Source organism: Nanorana parkeri, unplaced genomic scaffold (genome assembly GCF_000935625.1).
Source record: "Nanorana parkeri isolate BGI_ZX_2015 unplaced genomic scaffold, ASM93562v1 scaffold1843, whole genome shotgun sequence".
Classification (NCBI taxonomy): Eukaryota; Metazoa; Chordata; class Amphibia; order Anura; family Dicroglossidae; genus Nanorana; species Nanorana parkeri.
Genome location: NW_017308111.1, coordinates 39,282 through 54,267, shown reverse-complemented (window position 1 = coordinate 54,267; position 14,986 = coordinate 39,282). Strand labels below are relative to the sequence as shown.

Genomic DNA, 14,986 nt, shown 5'->3' with positions numbered 1-14,986 from the left:
TGAGTACGGCATACAGTACTGGTGGTGTGAACTGAGACATTTGAGCACGGCATACAGTACTGAGACATTTGAGCACGGCATACAGTACTGAGACATTTGAGTACGGCATACAGTACTGGTGGTGTGAACTGAGACATTTGAGCACGGCATACAGTACTGAGACATTTGAGTACGGCATACAGTACTGGTGGTGTGAACTGAGACATTTGAACACAAGGCTATTACCTTGTCAGTGCGTTGAGGCTGCACTGGAAAGGGCGGCCATCACAGCTGCAAACCCTCTAGTGTGAATCGGCCCTTATAGGATATTTTCATACAGCATTTTCATTTCACTCATGATGCTACAGGTGAAAGAGTTAATGACACTAAACTCAAGAATTAAATCTTAAAAATGCATTCAAGTACCTTAACTATTAATAAAAATGTATCTTATTTGTGTATCTGTATATAGCCAAATCATCTCCAAGTTAGTGCTGACACTGTCCTTCCTGCTGGAGGGTGGCTACTTTGTTCCCCAGCAGTTTGTACTTTGTTCCCCACCGCTCCAAGCTCACTCCTGTGATGGACTACAATCTCAATACAAATGATTGAAATAAACATGAGATTGTAGTCCATCACGGGAGTGAGCTTGGAGCGGTGGCTACTTTACAACACATTGACCATGGGGAACAAGAGTAGCCACCCTCCAGAAGGAAGGGCAATGTCCGCATGAGAGATAATTTGAGGATCTACAGCAGTTAAGGTACTTGAATGTATTTTTAACATTTAGCTCCTGAGTTTAGTGTCACTTTAATATTAGATTATTGATTTTTATATAAACACGGATTCCCTTGTTGAATACGGTGGTATGGCAACTCAGTGATCATCTGAACTCGCTTGTGTTGCTTTACAGACTGCAAACACTTGCCAGTCTCATACAAGTACTTCTAGTTGTGACTGGGAAGATGACACTGCAATGAGTCATATATATTTAGTATACCAACCAATCACTAAAAATACCACCTAAATTATTTGTATCCATTTCTATTGTGCCATGTGACACAGACCTTTTAGGTGCGTTACTGGTGGAAATGTACTAATGGACCATGTGTGATGTAGTACATTTTTAGCTACATCATTATCAGACCATAAGGGCATATGGTCAATGGCTACCAGTAGTGTTTTTAGGTCATCACAGATAACAGAGTTTGTTTTAGTCAAACAGGCCGACAAGCCAATCAATTGCAATCACTGTTTGGGTATTCTGACAGCAGCGGTTACAACTGTTAGAATATAGTAGCCAGCAGGGAATGCCATGGATGGGGGAATCTAGGGCTGAATGAGGAAAAAGCAATTACAGGATTATTCACAAAATGGTGAAGAGTTTGGAGAAGACAGGAGAAGTGAACAATCTAGGACAACATAGCTGATTTGGAAACATTCTCCAATTCCTCTCACTTTCCAGTTCAGCCATGTTGTCCTAGATTGGTCACTTCTCCTGTTTTCTCCAAACTCTTCACCCTTTTGTGAATAGCCCTGTGGGTGTATGGCCAGCTTTTGCGTATGTAATGAGTAGGGATGCACTGATACCAGTTTTTCGGTGTAGAGTACCGATATTTTGCTTTCAGTACTTGCCGAAACAGAGTACCGATATCGGTGCTTCCGCTGTCATGGAGCCGGCGTCCCGGGCAATCAGGAAGCCGGATCCATGTTGTTTGGCCGGCTCGATTTTGAAACCGACTTCCCAGCCAATCAAGAAGCCGGGAGGCAGGTCATTACTTGCCACCCGGCTTCCTGATTGCCCGGGAAGCCGGCTCCATGTTTCCCTTTGGCACTGCCAGTCAGAGAAAATCTTCCTCTTTCCAAGAGTTTCCAGTATCAGGGAAGGTATCGGAGCATTTGGGCGAGTACTAGTACTTGGTCAAATACTCCGTAGCGGTACAGATACTAGTATCGTTATCGGGCATCCCTCGTAATGAGTATTCCCCTATGTGTATTCATAAGTGTAAAACACATGCAAAGAACACATCTTGCGCTTGTTCTATGATTTAATGGACGTGCGCATTTCCAACAAAACTCACATTACAACGCTGTAAACATTTCTCCAAACTGCACCGCACAAAAACATGAAGATGTACATAAAGAGGAACTCCAGTATGTAACATGTTTACCCTTGCAGTGGGGCTACCCCCTGCACTGCAAGGGTTAAGTGCTTGTTTATCTCTATGGGCTTGAATAAAACAAAAATATTCACCTGATTCACCTCGGTTCAACCTTGCTGCTACAGCGGTCACAGCAGCCTCTTCTTCCCCCGGGCTCCGGTAGTCTAAGCTCCGCTGATGTCATCACATCTAATGCAATCCATTCACCTGTTTTATACGTGAGGACGGCAAGGAAAATACCACAGCCGGAGCGCAGAGGGAGAGAGGTGAGCACTCGCCGCCACAGGACAGAGGATCAGGTGAGTATATAATTTTGTTTAGGGCCCCTAGAGAAAAACGAGCAGTTAACTCTTGCAGTGCAGGCATAGCCCCACTGCAAGGGTTAACTTTTTGCATACCTGAAGTTCTTCTTCATCATGTGTTTTCCTTGCTTTTTTAATGTGATTTTGCAAAAGCATAATGCATATGGTATTTGTATTACTGTTTATTAAATGTTCTACCTTACAGAGGACCTGCTGATTCTACTGTACACACTTTATATTCGCTATTTATGTAACAAAATTCATAAGGCTTAAAGAACTCCAGGAGTTGTAAAACTTAACCCTTGCAGTGGGGCTACCCCTGCACTGCAAGGATTAACTGCTAGTTTGGTCTAGGAGCTAAACTAAAGAAGAGATACTTACCTGATCCTGGTTTCCATCTGGCTTCTAGACTGGTACCTGCAGCCTCTTCTCCCCCAAGTCAGGCAGCCTAAGGCCCTATGATGTCATACAAGTGCATTAGACATGAGGATGCTGAGGGACATGCCACCTCCGGAGCAGGGCGGTGGAGGGAGGTCTGTTGCTGACAGCATCAGGATCAAGGATCAGGTGAGTATATCCTCTTTATTCTGGCCCCTAGAGAAAAACGAGCAGTTAACTCTTGCAGTGCAGGGGTAGCCCCACTGCAAGGGTTAACTTTTTGCATACTTGAATTGATCATGCATTTTCCTTGCTTTTTAAATATGTGTTTAAAAACTCATGACAATTCACAATTAAAAAGACTTCCTTTAACATTATAGTTGTTGGTTTTTTTAAATGTCTCTCTGTTTGTTATGTCTATTTGTAATCTGAATGGGGGAGGCTGCTGTCTAATCACTGACAAAAACATTGTCCTTTTTTATGCAAACAGAAAGATGTATTCCAACTGAAGGACCTGGAGAAAATCGCCCCAAAAGAGAAAGGGATTAGTAAGTGTTTCTTCAGTAATGCAATGGGAAGAATTACAGAGACACTAAACTCGGGAGTTAAATATTAAAAATACATTCAAGTACCTTTTACTTGTAACAATACTGGTCCTTATTTGTGTATCACTCGGCTGTAGATCCTCAAATCATCTCTGAATTGGTGCTGACACTCTCCTTCCTTCTGGAGGGTGGCTACTTTTGTTCTCCATGTCCCCTGTGTGTGTGTTTTGGAAAGTAGCTACCGCTCCAAGCTCACTCCTGTGATGGACTACAATCTCAATAGAAATAAGTAAACTAAACGTGAGATTGTAGTCCATAAGCAGAAGCCCTCCAAATTCCTTCTATGCAAACAGTGTTCTTCTTAAAGCAGCTCTGTTATAGCCCAAAATAACCAAAACAAGTAAAAGAAGAGATATAATACCTATGCTACTGCCTGTGCCACTAAATTTAATCCTGTCGCGGAGCTATGATGGCTGAAGAAGGCCCAACATCCAACACACACTTCTGAGTATATTGAATACTTGAAGCTGCCATCTCAGGAGATCCCTGCTCCTTCTGAGCCACGCTTGTCCACGCTTCAATCATCGCTCTCAAAGTGGAGTGTGGACAGCAGGGCTGTGGCCCTGACCTCCCAAGCCACGGCGAGTCCTGACGGCGGTGAGTCGCATGTGTCCCGGGATATGGAAATTCTGGACATTGGGGCCTTGCCCCGCTCCTTACCCACTAAGGCGGGCATTGAAGCTTTGGTGGCAAAAATAGAGGAGACTCACAGCCGGGAAATCCAGGAACTGCGACAGGAGGTTCATCAACTGACTACAAGAGAGAACAAGGAAGATGCATGCTCTGCGGCAGTAGAGGCGAGACTCCCATCTTTGGAGGCCTTCCGGGACACTCAAGTACGTTGGTTCTAATATTTGCAGTTACATATGGAAGGCTTGGATGACAAGTGGCTTGGGGGTATTCCAGAGGCTACAGGACCGGAGAATGTCCATGATACAGTGGTGGCAATCTTTAACAGACTGCTAGGTAATCCCACTTCTATTTCGATCAATCTGGAGATTAAATCGGATCTGTCTACTTTTTTTGACTGTAACGACACCACGGACAGTGACCCTATTACTGTATGGGAGGCACATACGGCGTACGTTCGAGGTACATTTGTTTAAATGGGCTCCAAACTGAAGAAAGCACAGGTTGAGCGTTTGTTGACTGATATACACCGTTGGGAGTCTCTTCATAAACATTCCTTGGCACAATCGGTTCTTGTTGAATTGACAACTCAAGTCGTGATGTCTTACCAAAGCAAGGGGTCTACTGACTAGATGTAAACGTATTTATTACAAATTTGGTAACAAATGCAGTAGATCTCTAGCGAGAGCACTGGGATCTCAACTGAGTCAGTCCTGAGATAGTGTTCTAGTTTCTGTTCCATGGTTCAAGATAAATCTGATTAGGGTACAGCATTTTATTAAAAATGACAACTGGATTACGTTAGCGGTGCTATTGATAGATCAACAGTGGTCCCATCTGAGGTTCTGGAGTAAGGGAGAGTTATCACATTTCCTTCGCTCAGTCCCCCCACAAAGGACTATAACTGCCCTCTAACTGCATTTGAGAGAGAGTGTGACTTGCCACTTAGACACACAGTGTCCCTTTTTGTATACCATGTGGAACTCTCCTGCCAAGGATTTTGCTCCCTCCTTTGTTGGTAGATGGGAGCAAGTACTGGGGATCCAATTCATATCTGATCAGAAGGATAAGCTTCCTATCTACATCCATAAAACATGCATTTGTACTAAATATCAGGAATTAGGCTACAAGATTCTTACCCACTGGTATAGGACTCCAGCAGTACTTCAATCGCCTTATGCCATCCTCTTACATTATAATGAAATCCCTAAAACGACGTATTTGAAATCTGTTCTTCCACACATGATAAATGCTGTGAGAAGCTGCATACCGACTTTATGGAGGAAATCCCACCCTCCTTCCATTGCCATGTGGCTTAACAAGGTTAATGAGCTTTGGCACATGGAGGATCTGATTGCGTCTAAAAAAGGGACAATGGATACAATTCATAAGACTTGGTTTTATTGGATAGAGTTTGTTTCCTCCCTGCAGTTTGCTACTTAGCTCACATCTGCCCCATCAGATGACCTTTAAAACATGGAGGGTGTGCTGGTGTGTCCCATTCCTTGGGGTTCCTGCCATTGGGGGAGGAACTCACTCTTCCCCTTATTCCTTTCTCCTAACTCCTCTTCTCTCCTTCCATGACTTATTTATTCTTTTTCTTTTCCTTTCTCTCTTCTTTCTTTGTCCTTCACTATTATATTCCTTTCTCTTGTTCTTCATTTTGCTTGTTTTTGATTTTGTTTCTTTGGTCTATTCCACATGACCATTCTCTTTTAGGCTCTTCCTCACTTTCACTTTTGTACTGACTTATGATATAAGGGTTTGTGTTGGACTTTTAATCAGTAGTTGCCGCAATTAACCTCTTAAGTTGTGGTCCCATGAGGTGAGGGGTATGGTCGCTTACTGCCTATCTTTTGTTTATTTAGAATCTTTAATAAAACAATATAAACCTTTAGGGTCTATGATTTTGTATACTAGGGTCGTTGTATTTGGTTGCAAATTTACACTACGGTACGGTGGCTTTACCATTGTATCTTTATTTGGATCCTTTATCCTTAATAAAATGGAATCCTAACAAAAAAAGGAATATCTCCCCGCATGTAAACATGGCTAAACCCCCAGAAAGGCAGGTACATCTAAATCCTTGGTTCTCAACTGTTGGGTCGTGACCCTGTGTTCAGTGGGTCCCCCTGTGTCTTCCACTTTTCTAGGTGAGAGACTCCTCAGCCTCCCCCTAGTGCAGCACTGGCAGTTCTTGTGCAAAGCAACTATTCAAAATATGCTGCTTGATACCAAGTGTCAGCTTGAGGTGGGGTGGGCTAGGGCTATGGCTGCAAAGGAGCTCCATCCATAAGTGCATTGCTTACAGCTCCCTTGAGTGTCCTGTAGAGGTTCCTGGACCGGAGTGATGTCACATTCTGGCTCCTAGCACCTCTACAGGGTGCGTAAGAGAGCTGTACAAACAATGTACATATAGATGGAGCTCTGTCACAGCACAGCAGCCAACACTGAACCCCAGGCTGAGGATCCACTGCAGTACTCGTACGGTAGGGAGACTGGTTGGATTTACAAAAAATATATATATTTTTTATTATTTTTTTTGGAGTGCTTGTGTGAGATTGTCTCTGGTTGTGTCTGTCAGTGTTTTTGAGGGCCCATTCACACTAGTACAGTGCATTAATCGCACAGTCCCGTGTAACTATTGCACTGTACCGGGCAATCGCACCTACCACACGTTCTGGTGTGAGAGGTGCATTGCCATTCAAGCCAATCTCCCACCCACAGTTCTATTGCCTACATCAGAACGTGTGGTACCGCAAAGCCATGCGTTCCATTGCAGTGCAACTTGGGTCGCGACTTAATAACCAAGACAAATGTGGGTCCTGAGGTTACACAGGTGGAGAACCACTGCTCTAAATGAAGAAGGAAGTGATCTGGGAACCATAAAGTTTGGTTATACTTCTTGTATAATTTCTCCCGTCTTTAAATAACCTAAACGCTGGAGTGCGAATGTAGCCTAACAAACACTGTTGTTCATTTTATAACTCGTTATAGTTTTAACATATATATTGTTAATTGTCTTGGTTAGACATTTTTGCAGTGTTTGGAAACCACGTACCAGTAGTTAAAATTCCCCATAAATTACTGTATGAAGTGTGGAACACTTTAGCAATCCATGTTCTCGTTTTTTTGTGTTTTTTTTTTTTTTTTTATATTGGAAAGATGAACTTTAACTTGCCATGAATGTTTTTGAGTGGCATTGCATTCTGCACGGAGTCATATTACTGTCATAGTCCTATTGATGTGCACCTTCTTGACCGATGAGAGCAATGGTGGATTAAGTAGTTGCATTATGTAAATCTATTACATTTCCACAATTAATAAGGATAATTCTTTTTTTTTTTAACTTTTTTCAGCATCCATGTCGGTGAAGGACGTCCTGCAAAGCCTGGTGGACGATGCTATGGTGGATTCCGAGCGCATTGGGACCTCAAATTACTTTTGGGCTTTTCCCAGTAAGGCTCTTCATAGTCGAAAGAGAAAGCTGGAGACCTTGGAAAGCCAGGTAATTCTGACACTATCCTGCTATAAAGTATGTGCAGATGTAGTATTACACTACTAAAAAAAACTTTAAACTGAGTGCATTCAGGCAGATTTTTTTTTTTTCTAGATTAAACAAAATTTTAGTGTGTGAATGTTGATGAAGGGTGGTGAACATTTCTGAGCATCTCTTAGGGCTCATGCACACAGGGAGCAAATAGAGGCATTTTGGCATACAGTGTAAAATACTCATGTGTTTGCGGTGCCCGGGAGTCCCAACTGCTGTCTTTTTCTGTCCATAGCAACGTATGGACAGTAAAGGCTGTATACTGGTATATGTGTGTAAATGTGTGTAGCATTTATACATGCATGGGCGTAAGTTCCCACATTTTTAAATGCTGGTGCTGATGTTTACACACATACATATCTCTGCGGGGGGGAATTTATCAGAATCTGGAGCAGTTATCCATGGCAACCAATCAGTGTGTTTCATTTTCGAATCTTAACTAAAACTGAAGAGAGAAGCTGATTGGTTACTATGGGCAACTGCTCCTGATTTTTTTCTGCTTCAGTTTTGATAAATTCCCCTCTGTGTTTTCAATGCATTAAATGTCAACCTGTATTTTACTCACTCAAGATGGCCACCTCCTCCTTCCTTGTACTGTACTACCAGATGTGGGGTAGCACGAGATCCTTTCCTTTTTCTACCACAGTTCACTGATCAGGTCGTGCTTTCACAAAGGCCCAGTAGGGCTGAAACAGAGTAGATGTTGCTTTTATGGACTTTACAGTATGAAATAAAGATACATTTGGAGGAGATTCTTTGTTTGCTGCCATCCTGCTGCAAACTGATGTAAATCCTTGGAAGGTGGATTGTGGCTTTGCACCATGGTGGCTAAGTGCGGGGTGTAATGGGAGGTCAGAGCGGTATACTCCAGGACTGAGCACAGTGATCAATGCCTAAGCATTGTCGTGTGGGAGGTGTATGTGTGGGGGAAGGAGTCCTTAGACTTGTGTAAGCTCTGACTCAGGGCTAGATAGGGGGCTTTTTCTTAGGGCTAGATAGGGGGCTAGATAGGGTGCCTTTTTATCAGGAGTTATAATATATCCATGAGAAATGCCTCCTATTATATTCTCATTAGACAATGTATAGAAACTCCATGTTAACATCAGTAGTGGCATGTTTAGGAGCAATGACCTGTATGTTAAAGAGGAACTTAAGGAATTGTAAAAATGAACCCTTGCAGTGGGGCTATCCTTGTACTGCAAGCGTTAACTGCTCATTTTTCTCGAAGCCAGAATTAAGATAATATTACTCACCTGATCCTTGGTTCTGCTGCTGTCAGCAAGAGACCTCTCCACCTCCCTGCTCCGGAGGTGGTATGTCCCTCAGCGTCCTCATGTCTAATGCACTTGTATGACATCATAGGTCCTTGGACCTAGGGCTGCAACCAACTAATCGATAATGAGAATAGTTGTCAACTATTCTCATAATTGATTAGTTGGTTGGATCCCCTGGCGCTCTCCTCCACGCTGGGAGGAGGGCACAGCAAGCAGTGGGCGGGTGCAATAGCCAGCCTGCTATTGCAATTTGAAATGGCCAATAGCAGGCAGGCTATTGCACAAGCCCACTACCTGCTGCATTTAAATTTAGCTGCCGTCTGTGGAATCTTGCCACTGGCAGCTGTCACTCCCTGGCTGAAGCTATTTAAGTGCCATGTGCTTACAATACAAATAATAAAAAAAAGCAAAAAGGTGGGAAATAAGTAATTTTCAGTTTCGGCCTGACAAATTCTGCTGTAGGAGGTGCTTTGCAGTGCCATTCATTTCAATAACACCCCAAACGCACTTCCCACCCACAGTGTGATCACCCGCACTGGAACGCACAGTACCGCAATGCCGTGTGTTTCAGTGCAGTGCGATTACAAAAAATTGTGCATGCAGTTTTATTCTGCAGTAAACTTTGTTTGTAACGCTGCATTTGTGTATTTAGTTTAAATTAAGGATGGTGTTTATGTAATTTTTTTATCCGATTAATCGAAAAAATAATTGACCAACTAATCGATTATGAAAATAATCACTAGTTGCAGCCCTGCTTAGAGCGCCCCACTTGGGCGAGAAGAGACTGCAGGTACCAGTCTAGAAGCCAGATGGAAACCAGGATCAGGTAAGTATCTCTTCTTTATTTTAGCCCCTAGACCAAAACGAGCAGTTAATCCTTGCAGTGCAGGGGTAGCCCCACTGCAAGGGTTCATTTTTACAACTCCTGGAGTTCTTTAAGCCTTGTGAATTTTCTTTTCAGCCAAAAAAATGGGCTGAAAATCTCGGCTTATACTCGAGTATATACGGTATATATATTTTTATAAATAAAGCAGGGGCTTGCTGCACAAAATGTTAGCATGCTTTGACTGTCGAGGGTTTACCTTGTTTCCCTGAAAATAAGACACTGTCTTATATTTTTTCTCCCCCCCCAAAAAAAACACTAGGTCTTATTTTCGGGAGATGTCTTATTTTTTGTGCAACAAAATGAAAAAATACTGTCACACACAGTGTCGCATGCCTGCAGGCTGCAGCTGTCCTGGAGCTCTCCTCTCTGATGCCGTCCAGTGAGCCACCTCGTCGCACGGACCTCCAGTCAGAAGTTCCCTCACCTCACCTGACCTCACTCCGGCCCCACTGGCCATGCCGCTCTGTTCCGCTGCCTGCTGGGAAATGTAGTTTTCTGCCCGGCGGCAGCTCTCTCTGCGCTCTAAGCAAAAGCCGAGGCAGACAGGTGTGCGGGCGGACGGGAGCCGAGGCGCGAGGGTCAGTCCCTGCTGTGTATAGATTAAATGTTTTGCGGTCCTTGACATGTTTTATACATGCAGACTTCAAGAGACCAGCTGCTCATATAATTGAACGTTACTCTCGGACCCCTGGCTGGCTGCTTGGATGCAGCAATACATGTGAGCCCCCTATCACCAAACTAGGTCTTCTTTTCGGGGTAGGTCTTATATTACAGGAATCTCTAAAGATAGTTCTAGGTCTTACTTTCGGGAAAACACAGTAGAACGTCCTGCTTGTGTTAATCAGTGCATGGCCACTAGAGGGGGTGCTATATCCATAACATTATGTAAGAGGAAATGAAAATGGAGAAATGTATGACATAATAGTGAAAACTATGTTCTTTGGCGGCTGTCTTGTGGGTTGTTTAATGTCCGTAAAATGAACTGGAACTCTTCTGTGGGGCAACTTCCCATTTGTGCATGTCTAATATAAAGTTGCTCATTATTTGGAGAAAAGCAGTTTCCTCTTTTCTAGGCACTGAATTCACAGCACGAAGCTCTTTTAGCTCTGCATTGAGGCATCTGTAGGCCTTTTACTTTTTAGTCGCATGATTTTGCCTAGGTGCTAAGAAAATAAATAAGTTATACTAACTCAAACAGCTGAGCCAGCTCTCTGTTTCTTTGGTCTCTGAAACCTGTCTTCTCCTACGCTGCAGCACTGGCTTGCTCCTCGGCGTCCTCACGTCTATACACAGTGTATAGAACGTGATGACTCGAGGATCCTTAGACTGCTGCAGCGGAGGAGGAGAGAGGCTGGAAGGACCGGTCTATGAAAAAACCGGCTCTATACATACCCGAGTATCGGGTATGTATAACTTTTTTTTATTTATTTTCCTCCCTAGACAAAAATGAGCAGTTAACCCTTGTGGGGGTGGCCCCTCTGCAATGGTTAATCAAAGATTTGCCCGGAGTTCTTCTTTAAGTGGCCCCTGATCGCAGAAAGCATCCCTTGTTAAGTTTGCTCCATGTATGGCCTCTCTTAGTTTTGTTAACATTATATGGATATTTGTCTATTACAGTCTGTGTTACCTAAGCACATCCTTCTTTATAAAGCTGTCTCATGCACAGATTAATACTTGGGTTTCTTTCCTAAGCCCCTGGCTGTCCATGTGTTTTATAAATTGTTACTTAGTCTGTAACTAAGCCCTAAGTTTGCTTAAGCAGTGATTTATGGGCACTTTTACATTTGCTTGTACAAATGAAATGACACATTTAAATGTATAGTTTCTTCGAAATATTTTTAGCTCCTGTAGTGGAGGGGTTTAAATACCCTTGGCCTGCAGCCTGATGCATAGCAAAGCCTTAGGCATTAACGCTTAGCTCTGTGTAGTGATATTGCTTTCCACTAATCCACGGCTCGTTGACCTTTTGTGATTTAAATGCTGCGCCCTATGATTCCAGGGCTAAACTTTTTGAAAGCATTACGGGAATGCCTATCTGGAGTAATGGCAATAAATTATGTTAGTACTCAGCAGTGTACTAATGTTTCTTTGAGAAGTTTGTCCCATAGCTAGACATGCACAAAATAACATTCTATTATTATTCAAGTCAGTAGGCTTACATCCGGTCATAGTGAAACCGCCCCCCAGAATAGATTGTCTGCAGCTAATCGGGAAGTGGTAACTAACAAAAGAAGAAATGTTTAAATATAACTGGTTCTAGTGGAAACGCATTATTTCTTGCTTAGAGCAAAATCTTATGTGATCAGTGTAGAGCAGTGGTTCTCAACCTGTTAAACCTCGGGACCCACATTTGTCCTCGGTCATTAAGTCACCACCCAAGTTCCACTGCAATGTTCCCTGTTGCAGTACTGTGCTTTCCGGTGCAGGCGATCGAACTGTGGGTGGGAGGTGCGTTTGGGTTGCCATTATGGAAATTGGAGTGGATCCTCAGCCTGGGGTGAAGTGTGGGCTGCTGAGCTGTGATGGAGCTCCATCCATATGTCTATTGCTTGTAAAGCTCCCGTGCGTGCCCGGTGCCAGGAGCCAGAAAGTGATGAGCTGTAAGCAATGCACGTGTGGATGGAGCTCCCTCGCGGCCATAGCCCCACCTCAAGTCGACACCGGGCATCATATTTTTGAATGGCTGCTCGGTGCGAGAACTGACTTTGCTTGTCTAAGGGGAGGACAAGGATACCTAGAAAAGTGGAAGGCATGTGGCGACCCACTGGACATGGGGTCGCGACCCACTTTTGGGTCACGACCCACCAGTTGAGAACCATGGGTGTAGAGGCTTTTTCTTGTAAAGATGTCATTTACTTGCACGGAATAGTCTAGTATTTGTGCATCATATACGGAATGCATAGGTCCCAACTGTGTCTCATTTGTTGGGACTTAGTCCATATACCCACTGCACTCAGACACTGCTATTATTATTATTATTATACAGGATTTATATAGCGCCAATAGTTTGCGCAGCACTTTACAATATAAGGAAGACATTACAGTCACAATACAATTCAAAACAAGATAGTAAGGAGGGCCCTGCCTGTGAGGGCTTACAATCTAAAAGGGAGGGGCAAGTGATACATGAGGAGGTAGCTGTGCGGGTATGATTGTTTGAGAAAGTGATTGTTCAGTGGTTAAGTTGAGGTGTGATAGGCTTCCCTGAAGAGATGAGTCTTAAGGGATCGCCTAAAGGCAGTCAGAGTGGGAGATAGTCGGACAGATTGGGGTAGAGAGTTCCATAGGATGGGAGAGACTCTAGTGAAGTCCTGGAGGCGAACATGGGAGTTGATGAGGGAGCTGGAAAGCAGGAGGCCTTGTGAAAAGCGTAGGGGACGGTTAGGGTAATAATTTGAGACCAGGTTGGAGATATAGCCGGGGCCAGAGTTGTGGATGGCTTTGTACGCGGTTGTTAATATTTTGAATTTTATCCTTTGCGCTATTGGAAGCCAGTGGGGGGATTGACAGAGGGGGGTTGCAGACACTGAGCGGTTGGTTAGGTGGATGAGTCTAGCAGCTGCATTCATGATAGACTGAAGGGGGGATAGCCTGTGTAGTGGAAGGCCAATGAGGAGGGAGTTGCAATAGTCCAGACGAGAGATAACAAGGGAGTGGATGAGTAATTTTGCGGTTTCCTTGGTGAGGAAGGGGTGTATTTTGAAGATGTTACGAAGGTGAAGGCGGCAGGATTTGGATAGTGATTGGATGTGGGGAAGAAAGGTGAGGTCCACTATTCCAATGTGATAAGATGGGAGATTCGGTTGTCGGCAAATGGCAACCGCCTCGTCATAGGAACAAAAGCATGGAGACCGGCACTCCAATAGCTTATTAAGTACCTCTTTATTAATGTAGGTGCTCCGTAAGAAATACACTTAATGCAACGTTTCGGGACCGTGTCTTTGCTATGCAGCACATACGTTAATAAATAGACGTACTTAATCAGCTATTGGAGTGGCGGTGTCCATGCTTTCGTTCATTTGGTGGGACTGGCCCTATTTCCTCCCCATTTATCCCTCTTTTTGGTCTGATCTAAAGACCTCTTTAAGAAATGTACTATTTAACTACCAAACATGTTATACCACATTAAACCTTTCATTCAACCTGTAAATTATTTCATTTGTTATGTAAAGCTTCATGCTATAGTATTGCACATAAGGCGTGGGATCTGTGCATTTAGCCCCTGCTATTGCACAGCTAGATGATGTAGTGCATTGCCATTAATTCTGAATGACACCTCAACAAACCTTCTGGCGGGCACACGGCACTGCAATAGCGTGCATTGTGTCGCCGTGCTGTGAGAGAAAATAGTCCATACGTTATTTTTGTATTTATTTTTCCACTATTGCAATGCTATGCACACTATTTTGATTTCATTGCATGCCTGCTGGGAAGTGTGTTTGGGTGCCTTCAGAATGAAGTGCACTACACTGTGCGCTAAACGCACAGATCCCATGCCTTTAGCTTAACACACTCTGAACCGGCTTTTAACTTCCCTGGCGGTATGATTCTTTTGATTTTCGTTAATTTTTCGGCTCTATTTTTTTCGGATTTTTTTCGTTATTTTATTTTTTCCGTTTTTTTATTTTATTTCCCGCCGGTTCCGCCCCCGTGCGACGCGTACGCTCGCAAGGGACGGAACCCGGAAGACAGATGCCGGCGCCGGCCTAATCCTTCATGGTCCATGTAATGGGGTGTGATAAGAGTGTGTTCTTTGCCTACATACTTTGCATAGGCCTACAATATAAAACAACAAATGTCCATGAAAAACAATGTACCGCTTTGGGATGCTAAAATCCTGAATAATCATACCGCCAGGGAGGTTAAAGGTGTCCCTCTTTCTCATTTCAGAAAGTTGTATGGTAGGGAGAGGGTATATGTAAAACTTCTGAAAACTCAGAAACGATAAGAAATAAGGGTCAAGGGAGTTTACAAGGTTTTCCCACGCTGACCAATGGGAAATGCTTCTGAGCCTGGGCCAGGTCCCGGAAGGAAGACGCGCTTCTCATAGGTCAGCTTGGTCATGAGTGCAGGGCTGCTGTGGGGTGTACAGTGTGTTGCAAGGGGGGTTCCGCATACAGCTAAAATGTATAAATAGCATGGGCGGGCAGAGGTGGCGGAACACTCTGGGTACGTTAATTTTCTCGCATTTTTGTGAACAGATTCTCTCTCTCTCTCTCT

General features: G+C 43.7%; 1 protein-coding gene across 1 annotated transcript in view; it reads left to right on the top strand.

The window, feature by feature from the left end:
- MND1 (meiotic nuclear divisions 1) overlaps nt 1–14,986 on the top strand; it is a 51,496-nt gene that overhangs the window by 6,729 nt on the left and 29,781 nt on the right. The window contains exons 3-4 of the mRNA XM_018571806.1: nt 3,312–3,369; nt 7,416–7,564. Of these exons, the coding sequence (XP_018427308.1) occupies nt 3,312–3,369; nt 7,416–7,564 (207 nt within the window). The remainder of the gene's footprint in view (nt 1–3,311; nt 3,370–7,415; nt 7,565–14,986) is intronic.